The sequence below is a fragment of the Rhea americana genome, unplaced genomic scaffold (genome assembly GCF_003343005.1).
Source record: "Rhea americana isolate MKP2758 unplaced genomic scaffold, rheAme1 scaffold_24, whole genome shotgun sequence".
In the NCBI taxonomy this organism is placed as follows: Eukaryota; Metazoa; Chordata; class Aves; order Rheiformes; family Rheidae; genus Rhea; species Rhea americana.
Genome location: NW_028186357.1, coordinates 4,397,532 through 4,415,634, shown reverse-complemented (window position 1 = coordinate 4,415,634; position 18,103 = coordinate 4,397,532). Strand labels below are relative to the sequence as shown.

Below are 18,103 nucleotides of genomic sequence, written 5' to 3'. Positions count from 1 at the left end.
TGCGGCTCCGTTGCTGCGTTTGGTGCCTTCCCGGCTCCTGGGGGCGTGGAGAGGCGGGCTCGGCGCCCGCGGGGCCTGCGCTGTGCCGCCTCCGCAGCCCGAGGGGAGGGGATTTCCCGTGGGTCCCGCCGCGTAGGCGGGAGGTGGGGGAGAGCGGTGCCGAGCGCAGCCCTTGCCTCGTGTGGGAAGGGCGGCGGAGCGGCTCGAGGCGCGCCTGGCCGGGCGAGTACGTTGGAGCACAGCTGCGGCCGTGTTGCAACGCGCCTAGCGCTCCCGAGCGCAGCTTCTGTGCAGTTCTTGTAGTTTTCCTCTTTGCAGGAATAGAGACGTGTGCAGTAGAATATGAAAACAGTAAGTAGTCACCCTCAGCTCCTCAGTTTACCACAAATTTGCCTTTGGCACCATCTGCGCTGCCACTTTGAACACTGTCATATCCCCACCCGTTACAACAGAGTGCTCACAAGATTAACTCAGTGGAATATACTTTGTTTTCTCTTATGGTTTCCGATAACCGTGGTGACCTTGGAGTCTGCGTTTCAGTTTGTTTAAAGCTATAAGGCTTACTCCCTTCCATAGAAAGGAGGAAAAGGATAGTGCAGGCAGCTTGCCTTACCTGTACTGAGCTGGCTGCTTTCTCCCAAGCTTTTATCCACCAACACTAAACAAAATGCTTTTTATTTTATCTGATATTTGGTTTATAAGCAGTACTAAGCTTGTCTAGTCAATTGCTGATCTTAGCTCAAGTTCCTTATACATCCTTTCGCTTTAGAAGCCCCTTCAGAAGGGAGTCACTAGGTGATCTTAGAAAACGTGCAAAATAGTGAGGTATCACTTCTTAGGATTAATTGTTCTTACACAAACAATTGATTCAATAGACCTGGTTGTTAGCTATTGTGAAACTGAATTAACTCCATTTAAATTAATAACAAATTCAGTCTTTGGCACCTAAGAATCTTGCCAGTGTGTGTAAATACAGTTCAAATGAAAAGGCGTTGTGCTATTGTTGCCTTTAATATAAGCTCCACACCTGTGTGGTACCTTTGCAGGTTCTGAAAATGTATTTTTAAACCTCATCAACGATATGACCTGTAGACTGAGCTACAGTGGAGTTACTTTTATTTAAGACTTTTAAAGGTCTTTGTGATGAACCAGGTGTGCATGTGGCTAGTTACCAAAGCTTGGTGGGCGTGCATTTGTTTATTTAAAGATATGAGGATCTGGTTACGTATCTTGCATCAGACTAAAGCGAGGAACACTAAACATAAGGTAAAATACAACAATTTTTGTTTTACAGGAGGAACTCAAGATCTTACTTATTTTTAGAATGTGAATGTCCTGAAATTAAAGTGCTGCTACAGGTCATCCTTTTAGTCTTAGATCATTCAGGTCTGATTCCTGTAATAGAATTGCTGTGTGCTGCTTACTGTTTATTTTCTTAGGCTGAAAAAATTTGCTCTTATTGCATGTGCTTTGCTGTTGGTACCAGATCTGGAGTTTAGTGCTTGCTTGTGTATGCATTCAGTAGCTCTGCCTGTCTTTATTTCATACTAAGGCAGCTATCAGCTGTGACACTCTTTCAGATAATCCCTGCCTGACTCTTAAACACTTGGTTATTGTTTAAAACTTTATCTTTTGTCAATTATTTTAATATCAGACTGATTTTATCACTTTGGTTCCGTTAAGACCTTAACCTTGCTTGTATGTTTATTACTTTGCTTACTAGTGTGCAGTACAGAAAACCTTGTGGCACAGTTAATTAACAGTTAATTAAGTTACAGTGATTTTAAGTGGAAAAAATGATCTCTAAGTTAGATGTGATGTCATTGTCATCCATGTTAAATAAACTGTCTGCTCTTCAAGGCCTTCAACTTCAGGCAGGAAAGCATATCAGAAGTTGCTCGTGTAAAGGTCCAAATTTGTTTACCTAACAGGTTACAAATCAAGATCATTAGAAATGAGTTTTAGAAAGGGGCTTTTGTTGTTTACAAACTTCTAATGTTATTTTCATTAGGTTCTGATAGTCTTTTGTTGCTTCTTTTATCCTTTTCCCTTCCAAGGGCCACCATCTTTAAGAGAAATTGTCCGAGTCTCTCTCTAATTACTCAAGGGGTTTTTTTTCTTGTTGTAAGCAGCAAAATTTAGATTGGAAGTCAAACATTTGTTTGAATTTTTATAAACTCTTACATTGTTTCTAGTTATTTTTCCCTCAGAAATGTGGCAAAATGGAAGTTTGTTAACTTCTCACAGCACCTTTGAAGTCCTTTAAATAAAGGATTGATTTTTTTTAAGAAAAACAAGCTATGTTCTGTGCTGTATTAAAAAAAAAAATCCTCTGATTGAAGTGCATCAGAAAGAGCACTGTTAGGCTGTTTTTAATCTTTCTTAAATTTTTTTTTCAGTCATCTTGAAGAAAAAACACAGTGGGAGCATCCTAAATCTGGAAAGAGGAAACGTGTTGCAGGAGGTTTGTGTTAAGCTTTTGTAATGTAGTGAAATTATATTACAAGCAACAGTCCCAGTCTTTACAGGAACTAGAATTCACCTTGATCTCATTGCCCCTAGGCACATAGTTGAACCCAGCCTACAAAGTGTAGCTGATTTCAGTGGGGCTTTACCTATGTCTGTGTACAGTGATCAGTTTGCATATTTATAGCTTTCTTGTAGTGCTGCATAAAGCTGAAGTACCAGTTCCAGGATAAAGGGTTTATTTTAGTGTGGCTTGTAAAGCATAATTGCAGGGTGGAATTATTAGACTGGGTTATGATCTCTCAATGCCCATCAGATAGTATGTATAGTTGGATTATATTTCTTGTAACTGCCTGTCAAAGAGTGGCACAAAGGGAAGTTCCATTAATTGCCATCTTACTCGTTTTTCCTAACCCTCTTGAACCTCTGTGTCAGGACAGGAGAGAGCATGGGTTTGCAGGATTCTTCCAGTGGCATATGAGTTATTAAGGGTCTTACCTTAAATTAGATCTTCCTAGAAATTTTTCTGTGGTGTTCTTGGGGATATTTCTGAAAAGAAGAAAAATGATGCTGAGTAACTTAACGTTACTCTACCTAATCCGAGCTGGAGAGTGATTTTGGAGAAAAGTTGTTAATATGATTTTAAATAGCTTAACCAACCAGGATATTTGAGGAGAAAGCTTGACTGAATGTGAAGAAAAACATGTATGACAAAGGAATTTGTTACATCTTCAGGGTTTTGTGTAAAAGGACAAATGGTAAAACTTAAAAACTTTAATATTTTAAATAAGATGGTATTACATGGATATTGATAATACAGAAGGGAATAGATCATGAAAACAGAAGTGGATATTATAGAAGGATATACCAGGTACTAATACACAGTTGACTTTGATAGTTGTCTTTATCTTAGCCTGGTAAAGAATTAAAGCCATTAAGAAAGGACTGTTTTGTTGATGAGACATACTAGTTTTGGCATTGGTAATGTGAGTATAACTAACTGGAATGCTCTCAGTAGAGCTTGAGTCATCTATAATAAAATACTTTTCAGATAGACTTTAAAATACTGGGAATACTATCTGTTACATGTTTTCTTGGGATGTTTTACAAAAAGACTTATTTTCTAAAAATTTGTTATTTTTGTTCTCTTACCTATCCTTACAACCTCGATTTAATGTATCCCAACCTCATTTCAGTGTTCTGCTCTTCCAGCTGATATGTGGTATATTTCCATGTTGTTTAGTTCAGTATTTTATCTGTTTATTTTGTTAGGGTAGATACTGAACTGCATGGAGTATAGGGATTTGTATATGTGACATTCTAGGAATCAGGATCTCATTTTGTTGCTTTGTGCTATAACATTAATCCTCAAAAGAATTTTTAGAGTATCTTCATAATTAATAGACTGGTCCTTACAGTTGTTTCAGATGTCTTGCATACGGTACTTTTAGTAGAGATAATTGCATGGTGATTAGGGAAACAGTCCTTCTTTGAAATTCTAATATTCAAATGCAGCAGGTAGGTACATTACATATAGAAATAGTGTAGACTTTTACCAACTTTGTCTGAAAAGTCACTTAAACCTCAAATCTGACTGTGCTTTAGTGCCTGCAAAAAAGACGTTTTGTCTGTGTTTTCTAGGTCTGCCGTATGGATGGGAGCAGGAGACTGATGAAAGTGGACAAGTCTATTTTGTGGAGTAAGTATGTAAAAATGTAGGGTATGGGCAAGTAGATGGGCCAACTATATTTCATGTTTGGTAGCCTTTTTGAGTTATGATACAGTGATATCAGCTAGTATTAYAAAAACTCATAAGCAAAACATTAGAATTTAGATAAAAATTTTACAGATTTAGTAATGTCTCAACACCCACTTGTACTTTACTGAATTCTTCACATGCACAGAAGTATTAGTTGGGTGACAGATGAGTGACTTGTATATGAACGTYTTGAAAATGTTGTCTGTTCTCAGGCAGTGTTTATGTAGGTTCGTTTTCTTTGTATAACTTCGCATATAACTACTGTATATACAACTTTAAGTTATCTAGAACTTTATGGTTGATCGTAAATGTTGCAACAGATCTTAAAAGATACAGGATGAAAACAAAATTGCTGCAGCATTGATTGATATGCAATCTGAAGCATAGAAAGAAAGGAGAAGACAGAAATTAAACTAGAGGAGATTTTTAGAAAGCTAAGGGAGGAGGGAGTTCAGAGAAGCAGAAACATCTTTCTGCAAACATTTCTTTTCTGTATGGAGACACTGCCTTTCTGTATTTTTTTTAATTAAAAGGTCAAAATGGGATGATTATCTTAAACTGAATTGTAAAAATGAAGAATATCCACAGTCCAGAATTTGAGTGTGGCCTCTGTCCTATAAGTAAGGATTGAAAAGTGAAAGTTGCTGCAAAGTGTGTATCTTCAGAAATTTTCTGAAAAAAGTTGTGAAGTACTTGAAAACAAATCTTAATGAATACTATCACAGTTGGAAAAATGGTTAATAAATAAGTAATCTAGATAATTTTAGCAAAACTGAGGAGAAGAAAATTGGAGGGAATGTAAATAGTCCCCTGGAATTGTATGCAATGGTGGTGGAGATAGAACATTTAAAATCTAAATGGAGAGTACAGAGGGTCAAAACAATTGAATTTGTGTTCTTTTACAGCCACATAAACAAAAGGACTACTTACCTTGACCCAAGATTGGCATTTACAGTTGAAGATAATCCAGTAAAACCTACTACTAGACAAAAATACGATGGAAACAGTACTGCAATGGAAATACTTCAGGGTTGTGACTTGAGTGGAAAAGTGGTTATAATCACTGGAGCAAATTCAGGAATAGGTAGGTTAACATTACACACAAGGTGAAGTACGACTATTTTTATCTTACAGACAGCTCTGACATGATGAGTTGTTTCTCAATCTGTACTTGTGGAATTCAAACTTACTCTATACGGATGTTCTTGTAGAACCTTGAGCTAGAAAATTTCGCTCAAGTTTGTGTACAGCTATCCTAAAGATGTGGAGAAAGTGGAGTCCAGAGGAGAGCCATGGAAACGATATCAAGTTTTGAAACAAATTTTATCTAGAAAATTCCTATAGAGGCATTTTATGTTATGTAAATATGTGAAAACCTGCTGTGAAGGCAAACAGTGTCTTTTTATGATCTTGGAGTTAGGACAGGGAGGAAGGCTTGTATTGCTACAAGAGGGTTCAGATAAAGTGTTCAGGAAAAGTTTCTAATGGCAACTGGTGAATGTGGGAAAAGATCTCACAAGCAGGCTGTAGAATCCTTATCTCTGAAAGTATTTGCAAATCAAATTGATGATGAACTTGTGCCTGAATGGCATGAGTGATACTGCTCTGAGGCAAAAAAATAGTGTTTATATCCTTCTGAAATCCCTTTTAATTGTATTTTCTATGATAGTTTCAAGCTGGTTCATGAAAATCCATTTAGACACTTACCTAGTCAAGGTAGCTGATACATAATGTTATTTCTGTAACTGGTGAGTAGTTGAGTGATTCTTATTAGCTGCTTTGGTTTCATTTTTATAATGAAGCTTTGGTGCTTAGGGGCTTTGCTAGTCTTTTCAGAAGACAGAGTTTCTTGTCCAATTTAATTTACTAAACTGTTTGAATTTTCTGTCTGCAAACTGCACAGGATAGCTGTTTTCTATTCCTGTGGCCTAAATCCAGGAAGGAGCCACAAATATTAAAATACAGGTGTGATTTGGTGTCAGATTTGAACTTTTCTGGCAAATCATGAGATCTACCTAAATGATAAATAATTCTCAATCTTAGTTTTGTTTATTGTTTGTAGCTTTACTTTGTGGGGGAACTTCAGTAATACTGAAATAGTCCTTTTATGATCATAATTTGATGTCTTTTAAGAGTAGGATCTGACTTGAATGTGTCTGTAAGGACGTTGGAAGAGCCTGAAGATTAGCTGTGCAGTGGGTTAATAGGAGGACGTTTCAGTGAATTATCTTGGTCTTTACCCCTTAATTATTTGAAGGAAGTGTCAGACTCCTCCTTGCAGGAGTCTGATAAAAAATTTAGAGCTTTATTGTAGCTTACAGCTTTATGCCTTATCAGCACACATCCTCCAACCATTGCTTGATGTGCAATGGAACTGTAGATTGGTATTGCAGTTAGTGTATCAAGTGTACTTACCTGTCTCAATGAGGAATTAGTTTTTGTTTTCCAGGAAGCTTTACATTCCAGATTTTTAGTACAGCATGTCTTTAAATTGCATCCAGCAGTAGTATTTGATCTTTATGCAACTGTTTAGTCTCAGAATATTTAAGAATTCCTGGGCTCAAATATGATTTGCCTTCAGCAAGAGCTATCTTGAGCTACCAGTCTTGCTGAATGAAAGTTTCGTATGTGGTGAAAGATTATCCGAAGATGTATGATGCTATTGTCAAAATTTCTTTTTTTTCTATTTCTGCCTTTAGTTGATGATCTGTGTTAATCAGAAGGAAGTAAACATGTCTTTGCACCAAGTCTTTGTTGCCCGTGACTGTTGACTGTAAGAAAAAACTATTACATGTCAAGAGCATCTGAAATGACAGAGGACTGCCATTTATTGGTACCTGTTTGAGCAAACTGATCAGCTGTCTGGGTAGTGTATTTGCTACAGTGTTGGCCTGGTCTTTTCTTCTATATAATGTTAAAAAACACACGTTGGTGTGTGTGTAAGTTTTTGTGTGGTTCAACTGTATGCAAAATTTTTTGGCCTCTTAATAGATGAGGGCAGCATATCACCTCTGGTCAGAACTGTACCGATGACAGCTGGAGCATTAGTGAGGTAAGCTTTGGGCCTGCGCAGCAGCACAAAGTTAGGACATAAGGAGTCCCAAACTATCAAGTTGATGTAAGAAGGACATGTGGGTTAGGATAGTGTTATGACCTGTGTAACTCATCTCTAGCACAGGACATTTTGCGTTTCTTAGACCTATTATCCTGGGCTCTGTGCCTGATATTATTTACCAACTGCTATGCAGCAAGGACTAAGGAGAAAAGCAGTTCTAGGATTTAGGCTACTTATGTATTCTAGCTTCTTTTTTTCCTATATCTAAATCACCTCTCAGACCTCAAAGGAAGGAGACAATTTGAGAAAGACTTGTGTTAGGTGTGACTTCTGGTAGATCTATGTGAAGGAAAAACAAGGTACAGATACCTTSGTGTTGTGTGAAGAGAGCACTCTCCTTTTGGGCTTGATTAATAGTGTTCTTAATTTTAACATACTTGGCAGAATTTGAATTTTTTTTGAAACTGGGTTGTCAGAGTCATTAAAATGTGAGTTTTAGCTTTACTCTAAACTGTGCTTTGTAACTCTTGGTAAAATGCTGTGAATGTGTCTGTGTCATATAATGGATCATAGTGTAGCGATCCCTATGAGTTTTAGCATGTCTACACAATGCTTTGGCTCTCCAAGCAGAGCACTTCCAGTTTTGGAGCTTATTCCCAGTTAGCTTGGAAATTCCATGTTGTGCTTCCTTTTATATTGTGGATCTTAATTTTGAACTCTTTGTGTATATTGGAGAGACTGTTTTCCTCCCTGAATATTTTGAGGAGTAAGTAATTATTTATTTTCAGAATACTAACATGCTCTWAGTGGGAAGGGTGAATATTTTCAAGTAAATATTGATCAGGAGAAAATGTTTTTCATTAAGCAAAAAGTGATTAAAACAAAATAGCGAGGTTGTTGAACATTTGCACCTAATGTTGAAAAAAATCACTCAGTAAGCTGTTTCATTCTTATCCAAACTCATTTCAAATGTGTATTTGAAACTGATTTTATAGTCTCTGAAAAGAGGTCATTTACATGTTGCTGAGAAATTCTTAGTTTCAAGATGGGTGGAAAAATATCAAGGTAAAAGTGGTTAGATAGCAGTCTATCAAAATGCAGAAAAGCACATTTTGAATTATCACATTGCTGGATGCCCAAAACGGGTTTGGAAAATGAGGATCCCTTCAAAGACAGATGAACACAGAAATAATTTTATTTTTTATATTAATCCAAATGCACTGCTTTGAAAAATTTGAAATAGATCAACAGATCATGGAATGATATTTCAACTGACTTAATTTGTGAACCTAATAAAAGAAATCCAATGTACCTTCTAATAAAGGAATCCAATGTAGCTGTTCAGAAACTTTTTTTTTCTCTTAGGAGTTAAAAAATCTCCCTATCTTCTGAAAGTAGAGAGGGTTACTTGGTTATTGAGGAAAAACATTGGATGATTTCACCAGAAGTAGAGTAAAAGCATCACCTATACTGGCTTCTCAAATGTTACTTTATTGTCATTATCTTCTCTATCATTTCCCTAAAAATAGAATGATGCTCTGTACTCTGTGGTGTTTCTGGATAGATCAGAAGATCTGTTCAGTTCGTAGTTCTATTCCTTTCTGCTAATAAAAAGTTATGAAGAATTCAGGCAGTCTATTTCAGAGAACTGAATGCGGAAACAAAGTGATATTTTCTATAATTCTTTCTGATATTTTCCTTCCAGGTAGGTCCTTTTTAATGTTTGGCTTCTGATGAACAGCTAGCCATGTTTCTCTCTTTGCTTCCATTTATTCCTATTTCCTAAGCAATAGAAATATGGACAGTATGAATGTGCTAGATCACATATCCACTTTCTTAGTCCTTAAAATTGCTGTAAAAAGTGCTTATATACTTAATTTTTTAGTACTTTTTTGAGTGCCTCATTAGTTTTCATTAGCAACTTGGAAAAGGTTAATGAATTACTCAGCTCTTAACATATAAAGTGATATGCTTAAAGTGAAAAGTTTTCTGAACATCAGTTAGGCTACAAAGTTTCTCTAGTCTGTACTGTGTTTTCTATGAACAATCATACTTAGTAGTTTTTCCACTAGAGGGCCATGTTGCTCTTTGAGAATCTTAAACAAAAGAGACTTGGTGGATTTTTTTCTTTTTTTTGATAATAGCTTCTGGAATTTTGTTGTTTATGTTTTCTTAATAATTGGTGCGAGGAGTCAAAATTTTAAGCAGCATGTTATGTGTTTCTCTAGGTTCTGTTTTGTAAAAAGATAATGTATTTTCAACTGCATTTGTAAGCAATCTTCTCAAATCTGACATTTTTTGAGTATTATTTCCTTTTAACATCAGGGAGACAGTAGTATAGCTAATGTGATTTTGTGTGAATTATACAAAWGTTGCTGTCTGTTGGTTCACATAGCTACATGACCTTGAAAAACTATATGTCCACGAGCTTTATTTTCTGTGCTGAGTGCAGTTCAGCCTAACCTATTGTGACTGCTAGAGTACGCATGAGTAGTAAAATGTAACTAGTATTGCAGTATAGTATGAAGGGACRAAATATGTATATTCTGTGCAGTCAGGCAGATTCTACAAAATTTTTTTTTAACGCATTTCCAAGATTCTGTTACAGTGCCGTATTAATCATAATCAACCTATAGCTSAAACTGCAAGTCTAATTTTTTCTGTATCAAAGGCAGAAGAAATCTGTTAATTGGTTTTTAAGGGATACTTGGATCAAACAGATTATCTCAAGAAAATGAAAAACATTTGGCTTTGAGCAGCTTAATTTGTTCAAATACTGAAGAAAAAATCCAGAAACTTTACCCATAATGTGAGTTGCTATACTACTATTTTTGATTATGCTTTGCAAGAGATATCACAACTTTATAATTGTGGTGATATTTTTAGCTTATTTTTTAAATTATCTGTTAATGTTTGGTTTGGTTAAATGGACTTCTATTTTATCTGGTATTTTTACTGCTGTGTAATGTAGACGTCTCAACAAGGAGAGAAGTTGTATAGTAGGTACTATTAATTGGTACTTAAAAGACGAGTCAATGATTCAATCTCTAACTCCATATATACTTCTGGTGTAAGAAATTGTCTTTTGTTTCCTGTACAGAGCTTCAGTATTAGTAAGTGCTGTCATACTGATGCCAAAGGTTGGGAAAATGGCTAATAAATTTCAGGAGAGGATGCCATTGTATGTTATKTGAATATGTGAATAGGACTTCATCCTAGTCATACAAGTTCCTGAGATTATTTGTGGGCAACAGAGCATTTTTACTGAAGCTGGCTTTATCAGTCTCCACACAAAGAAGATAACATTTGCTGAATCCTAATTAGACCAATGAATGGTCTCATTTGAGTCAAACACAGATCAGATAGGAGGAATAAAACAGACCCTTGCAGATACCATTGAGAACTCTCATTTTAATAGTATTAGTTTGACAGTCTTAAATATGTTCATTGTCTTTCTCTCTACTGCATGGAGTTTAGGGGACCAAGTCCACAGATGTCTGTTTGAATCTGTCAACAAGGAATTGTTCAGCTCTATTTTGGAACTTGATCACCAATTCCCCTTTAAAATACGTGTATATTTTTCTTTGAAAGCACAAGGCTGGCTTTCTAATTTCTCTGCTCTGTTTCCAGATGAAATAGTATTTAAAGATTATACAACTGGCAGAACTTCTACAAATGAACTGCTCAGATACTACTTGTTGTTTCAAATTTACTTTATGGTTTCCTGTATGGTTATGGAATTTTTCTTATACTTTAGTATCTGAATTTTACCAGTCTTTTAAAAATGCAGTCTGTTTTTATTAGATAGTTTGTGTTAGGAAAACTAATCTTTAAAGAAAATACATCACTGGTCTGTATTGCTATTTTTGAGTTGTATTCACATGCTAACTTTGTACAAAGATCTCTMACTGTAAAGCTCTTTTTTTTTGTATGTTATGCAGTGCAAGGTTGTTATATGGTGTGTAAATGGCAAGGAGGTTTGCTTTCTAGAAGTTGCCTATTTTCATCTGTTTCTCTCACTAGAGCAGACAAAAGGGATGGGACAAGTAGGATCAAACTTGTGGCAATACTTCTTGAATACTCTTGCGCTGATAACATTTTCCCAATTCAGTGCAAAGAGCTCATCCTTTGAAGCAAAGTTAGCTTTTGTAAATGCCTGAATTCCATTTGGTTGATAAATTGAAACCTCTGCCCATTTCTGTGAATGATTTCTGTAGGTATTTCTGTTGTAACTGGATGCTTAGAAAGAAGGGAAGCAGTAGGATTTTAGTAAGGAGATGCATCTTGTCTTCATTGGGAAACTCCTTGCTTAAGCAGTGTGATTGTAAGAGAACTCTTATAACTTTGCATGGTTGTGTTTTCACACTGGAAGTATTTCATATGTGGGGGAGCGAAGAGGATATTGTTTATGGAAGTTTGGGTTCTAAGGTTTTTGTGAGGCAGACAAAGACTAGCAGATAAAAACCTTAGATTATTTGTTTTCTTGACCAAGACCTAGCTGTTCCAGAGATTCTTTTCACTAGATAGTTTTGTATATATTGGACTTTAAAAAGCATGAGCTGTTCCTTAATGAACATACTTTATATTTTTTGTGAACTCTAGGCTCCATCTATTCAGTATTTCACTACTATAAGAAGCACAGTATATTAACTGAAAAAAAGGACTGCTGGCATGTGTACAGCTAGCATGTGAATGCTTTGTCCTAATGGGATAAAATGGCCTCTCATGAGAAAAATAAGTTACCTCTACAGAATTATGCTTTTATTGAGTAACTTTTACAGTAGAGTCTTCTGCCAGCATAGCTATGTTTTTTTTTTTTGTTGTGTAGCAGGCAAGAATGTTGTTGTACCCAAATTTTTGGGGAATGTGAGTACAGTTTTTCTCCAGAAGAGGCTGGATCTTGCAAAGCAATCTGTCTTTGGCCAGAGTATGTTGTGTGGCTACAAAAGCACTGTTTAGGGAGGACTTTGATGGGAAAGTGCCCGTGTTGATGAATCTTTACCTCATCCTTTTGCTGGATGTTAGTAGCTGTTGGTCATGAATTTGTACTGCTGTATTTTGAAAAATTGAACAACTGCAAAATGCTGTAATTTTTCAAACTTTGAATAATCTTAACAGGGAAGAGGGCCCTCTTTAATTTACATTGCTGCCACTACAATAGAATGTAGTGATACAGAGTGTTTCATGAGTGCCATCACTGTTTACTCTGGCTTAATAATATTAAATATGAGTATTGCTCTATTTTGCATAAGGCACCTACTGTCTACTTGTTTGCATGTTGTAAATATTAAAAAATCCTCTTGGACTTACRTAATTTATTTTTCTTATTGAGTAAGCTGGAAATGGTGTCAGATCTTCATATTGCTTTTTCATGTCCATTTTGATGAATCTATTTATTACTTCTGTAATGAGGAGTACACGTGGTTGGTTAGCCAAGTTATTGAACTTCATCAACCTTGGCTGAAATTCACAATGCAYGTGAAACGTATTGTAGCATGTAAGAAATTACATCTGGACTAAAAGATTCAATAGTGATTACTCCTTGTAATGGAATCTTTTCAAAAAGGTTGGGATTTAGCTATGCCCACACTATACTTTCTGGTATTTATTTTGCACTGGAATAATGTATCTGTAGAACAGGAGCCTTCATGTGTGATGCACATATTCTTAACTATTAAGACTTCTCCATGAGGCTTGAAATAACTCCATCACTTTTCTAAATGTCTCCCAAAATATTTAATTTCTGGAAGATTTTTCTCATTATAAACAAAGTTATAATATTATACACTTCATAGGCGAGAGATTAAAAGAACTGCATGATTCAGTCTTTCTCTGACAACACAAAACTACATGATCTTGTGTCATGTTTTGAAAGCAGACTGCACTGCAAGTATTGTTTGAATAATCTTAGCTGTATGTTTGTATTTCTTTTAAAATGCTTGTAGATGATGGGGACCAAAGAGGTTAATAAGTGAATACTGTTTTCTAATGACCATATCTTGTGAGACATCTAGTGCCTTTTTTCTAGATACTGTCAACTAGTTACAGCATTTGTGTGTGCACTAATGGACATGTAGTTTTTGGTTTATCACCTGGAACATTCTTAATAACTCTGCCGAGCTGTAAGGTCAGAAGGAAGGGTTTCAGCATCTTGTGTCCCTTTTGAGCTCTGCAGAATTGATTGTGACAAGGATTTATAAGCTTTAGAAACTCAAATCTGAAACAGTAAATCCGCACTGAAAAGGAAGTGAAAGGAAGCAGATGAGAACTTGGGCTGGTAAAGGCTGAAATCCTGAGCTCACTGAAGTCAGTAGCAAAGCTTATATTAAAATAAGTGAGACCAGAATTTTGCCYGTATTTTACAGAATATGACGACTATTGTACTGTGAGGAAGATCCTGATGTTATATCCATCCTAAAGTCTAAGATAGGGAAACATTTCTAAAAGGCAGTGTGTGACTTCGAGACATCTGCTGCATTYATTTTCATATCTCTTAATTCCTAGAGTTTACTCCCTAACCTAGCTAGGAAGATAGCTAAAAAAACCAAATAGTTTCATCTTCTGCAATTTATTTTACAAATTAATGGTATTTGCAGTTCATGATTCTGTTACTGATTATGCCCTCAGTCTTACTCTTTCAAGAACTCCTTTGCATACTTCTATTTTTCTTCAGGAGGTGAAAGATAATTTTTCCTTCCTTTTTCCACTTCTTCTATAGGTTTTTCTTTTTAAAAGTGAGATCTTTGTAGCCCTCTGTTCAGCTGCATAGCCTCAGTCTTAGTTTTTGTGTTCATATAGCTTTTGGCTGGCTTTGATTTCTTCCTGGAGTTCTACTCTGTGGCTTTTAAAGCTTTCTTTGTTCCTTCAGATAACTCCCTCTGAACTGGTTTTATATGGAACACACTCAAATCTCAATATTTTACATTTTGACTGTTCTTTAAGTTTCTATTCTTTGTTAATGTCCCCTTTATACTAATTAAAAAGTAAAGTTAAATTATCTGGCTGTTATTCTTCTTTCTGCATCATAGTATCTGTATGAGCAAGGGTTGCCACAGATCAGTTTTGGATATGTTTATTTAAAATCTTCCACGTGTACTTTGATCTGAGGTTCAGAGAAATGAATGTTACTTAGAAATTTTTCTTCCTATAGGTCCTTTTCCTCACCCCTGTATGTTATCTTTGTAGAAAATATGGTGTTTGCTTCCTCATTTTTTTTWAATTCTTTATCCAAATAGCTTTACAGCATATTCTTTAATTGAGATTCCCTTATTTTTGATATCTAAATTCAAGCTCATAAAACTTAGGCATTTTCGTCTTATGATTAGTCAAAAAGCTGTCTTTGTGTAAGAAATCCCTGAGTGTTTAAAAGTTTGCTAAGTAGATTTCTAATCTAAGACAACCAAATTACTGAAAACATTAGTATATYGTTTGTTCAGAGATCCAGGAGCCATTAAAGGTTCTATTTCTATTCTTTTGCCATTGGCTATCATGAACAATATTTCTTGCTTCTGCACATTTGTGTTTTCCAGACATTAGCTGTACTACTTAGGATTTTAGGGAATGTACAATTGCCCTTGTTTTACAGATGGGGCAGCTTATRGCTACAGATTTTGACCTAAGTTTATGGATTATATCCATATCATATTCCAGTTTAAAATGGGAGTTCAGTTCCTTTACTGGATAAAAAGAATACTCAACTGAGAAGCAGTAAAATCCTTTAGCAGAAGGAATAATTGAGGTAGAGTAGAAATCAAGGCAACTAGAAATGAATAAAGAAGGCTTTTTCAAGAAAGACTTTTACTTGCTTGGGTCTGTATCCAGCCATAAGCAGTTGCTGAGAGGTGTGAATACTTGTAGGATTTTAACTCTGAATCTAAATTTGAACTATTTTATGCTTTACAGAAATATGGAGTGAAGGCTATATGAAAGTGTGTGAGACCCATTTGGCAGCATGTTTTTGGCATCCTGAATGAATGGAAGTTGTGATATAAGTTTGGGAGAAAATCTGTTTTATTGTATCTCTTTCTGAATCTAATTTGTAGTCAAAGAAATAGAGACCTGAGCTTCCAGATTTTGTTCTTTATATGTGAAATTTTGAACATTTGTCTCTAGGAAAACAAAATGATGTTTTTGTATCTAGAATGGAAGGCAGATGGATGCTTCATAATGGTATGTGGTGTAGTTTGAATAATGTCACTTGTTAGGCTTTACACACTTAATTTGAAATTTAGTCACTTCCCTGGRGAACTTGTGGACTAGGCAGACTGAATATGAGAGCAGGAATTGGACAGCCYGAATTCTATGTGATCTTGAGAGAACTGTTCAACACTTGGTCTTGTTTTCCTGGCTATCAGTAGGTGTAATGCTTTTGCCTACTTTATAGTAGTGTTGCAAAGTGTGACTCAAAGTTTGAGTGCAATATGGTTGTCACAAGAAACAATAGTTTTTAGAAGATGTCTAGTATGTGTCTTTCCCTTGCAGTTTTTCCTGTTCTGCAGATGTAATTTTTCTTGTAAGCCTATCTATTTTTGGCTTGAATGCCCCATCTGCCTTGCTAATTCTTTTTTGGAAGATGAAAAAAATGACATCAAGCACAGCTGTAACTGGCCATTCTCTYTGGAAGATTATTGCTGTTCAGCGCTCTGTTAGGTTCCCTGTGTTCCAGCTATTAGCAGGTAGGCCTTAGGTGCGGTCATATAAACAAATGTTATGCACTAGTTTTAGAGTTAGAAGATGGATGTTTTAATGGCCTAATTGAAACTGAGACAATTTACCTGTGGCCTTGCATAATAATTTAATGACTTCTAATTCTTACTTGTTTTCCATTCTCCTTGCTTTTGTGTATAGACACGTTTTGTTAATACTCTTCTTATTCTTCGTCTTTTGTTTCAGAACAACTCCATCTCCTGCCTTACTTTGTATGTCGGAACCGCATGGTGGATCATTTGAGTTACATAACAGCTTCCCATCTCCCTTCTTTCCTTCGTAGTTAAAAGCACGCCTAAAAGGTTTGCCAGTTTTGAACTGGGGAGGTTGGTACCCATTCTGTTTAAATGGATTCCATCTAATCCAGAAAAACTGGACTATAAGAAGGTAACCCAGTATTGTATAAATTCCCAAATCTCCACATCTGTTATCTTGCCCGTTGCTACCTCYTGTCTATTGTCTCTGTTCGCTTGCACCAGAAGGAATTCTGCAACGGTGAACTGCATCCTTCCTGTATTAAATTATTTTCCCAGGATCCTGTAATTAGAGACTCTTGTATTTTAGTATTTTTTTTTAATTGCTTAACTAAACAAGTTATTTAACCTCACATTACTGAAACAGAGGTGGGCAGTGGCTACCAGAAATCAAGAACTGTTGTAATGTTCAATCTGTTCATCTATTCCTTTTTTTCCACAACATGGATTGTGAGCTCTTTAGAACAGGATCTGGCTGTGTATGTTTGATTCTCTTAGTGGCAGCTTTTTTTGCAAAGTAAATTGTGTGCTGTCCAGGACAGGATCCTGTTTTATCATTTATCTGAAAAATGCCCAATACACATTTTAGGCTGTTTCATTGTTTATGTAACTGTGATATAAATAAATAATTCTTTCTTTTAAAGAACAATAGCTTGGTTCAATTTATGCTGTAGGTTTTTTTTTTCAGTTTCTTTACATAAAAGTGAGTATTTCTCATGAAATAACTTGCAGATTGGATGAAATTCCTYTAACTTTATTGATTTTACTTCTTTTATTAACTTTGCACTGTTAAACTTGTCAAAAGGAGACTTAAAATGTGCAACTTTTTTTTGGTATGTTTAATTAGGATTTGACTCACCAGTATAGTACTGCTGGTCTATGGAAGAACAGAAGTACTCAAACTAGGCAACTTCTGGGTTTTTTCTGTTGCTTTGGTGAGGAAAATTGTGTTGCTGCAAGCCACCGCAGATGCGAAAAACGTCTTTAAAAGAGGAGAGTGCTAATCTCKTTTCTCTAACTCGGAACACTTTCTAAAATCTGATCTAAAAAAATAAGAAAAACAAACCCCAAACCACCCTGAGACACTATCTTGTTAAAGAWAAATTTAAACTTGAAAATTCTCTGGGCTTTTATGTGGTCTGAGAATGCTTGTGTAGGAAGGAAGGCATTTTTAAAAACAACAACAACAAGAAGTCCAAAGACTGTTGTTGAGAACAGGTTGAAAAAAATATATGCCCCTCAAAAATACTTTTGAAGCCTTTTTTGAAGCTACCTACTGGATATCTGATCAGATATTTTTATAAACCTAGTCATGAATGCAGTTACTCTGGCACTTGTCTGGAACAAAAGCTTCTCAGGATATGTGGATTCTACACTGGAAACTACAGTCTCTTTATGGTTGGCCTTTGATACTTGCTACTAAAGTTAGGAAATCCTTAATGATTTTTTTACGAATGGCTGCTTTGAGTTTTGTTGTCACTACTTCCCTTCAGCTTTGCTATAGAACATCTGTGGAGCTGTAATAGCATGTACGAAAAAGTTGGATTTTGTTTAATTAATAACGTATTCAAGTAATGGTGTTTACAATTATTGCTTTTAAATATACAAAAAAGCCAAAAAGGCCTAGTCACTTATCCCTTAGCAACTAGACGTTTAGGAATAGTTAGCTAATGGGAAATTGCCTGTCCTAAGTGATGTATCAAGTTTGGCTATTGAGAATCTAGGTTTYGTTGAGATGTTAGTTTGATGTTGATTTGCATTGTGAGATTTGGATCCCAACTAAGGTTGGGAAGAGTTTATTTTGAAATATAAATAAAAGTATATTAACGTAGCTCTAGTCTAACAGAATATTTTCTTTGTCCT

At 35.7% G+C, this 18,103-nt stretch overlaps 1 protein-coding gene across 1 annotated transcript in view; it reads left to right on the top strand.

Moving 5' to 3' along the window:
• Positions 1 to 18,103, top strand: part of WWOX (WW domain containing oxidoreductase) — a 186,198-nt gene that overhangs the window by 1,034 nt on the left and 167,061 nt on the right. Inside the window, exons 2-5 of the mRNA XM_085306477.1 lie at positions 1,359 to 1,386; positions 2,400 to 2,464; positions 4,108 to 4,165; positions 5,131 to 5,309. Of these exons, the coding sequence (XP_085162603.1) occupies positions 1,359 to 1,386; positions 2,400 to 2,464; positions 4,108 to 4,165; positions 5,131 to 5,309 (330 nt within the window). The remainder of the gene's footprint in view (positions 1 to 1,358; positions 1,387 to 2,399; positions 2,465 to 4,107; positions 4,166 to 5,130; positions 5,310 to 18,103) is intronic.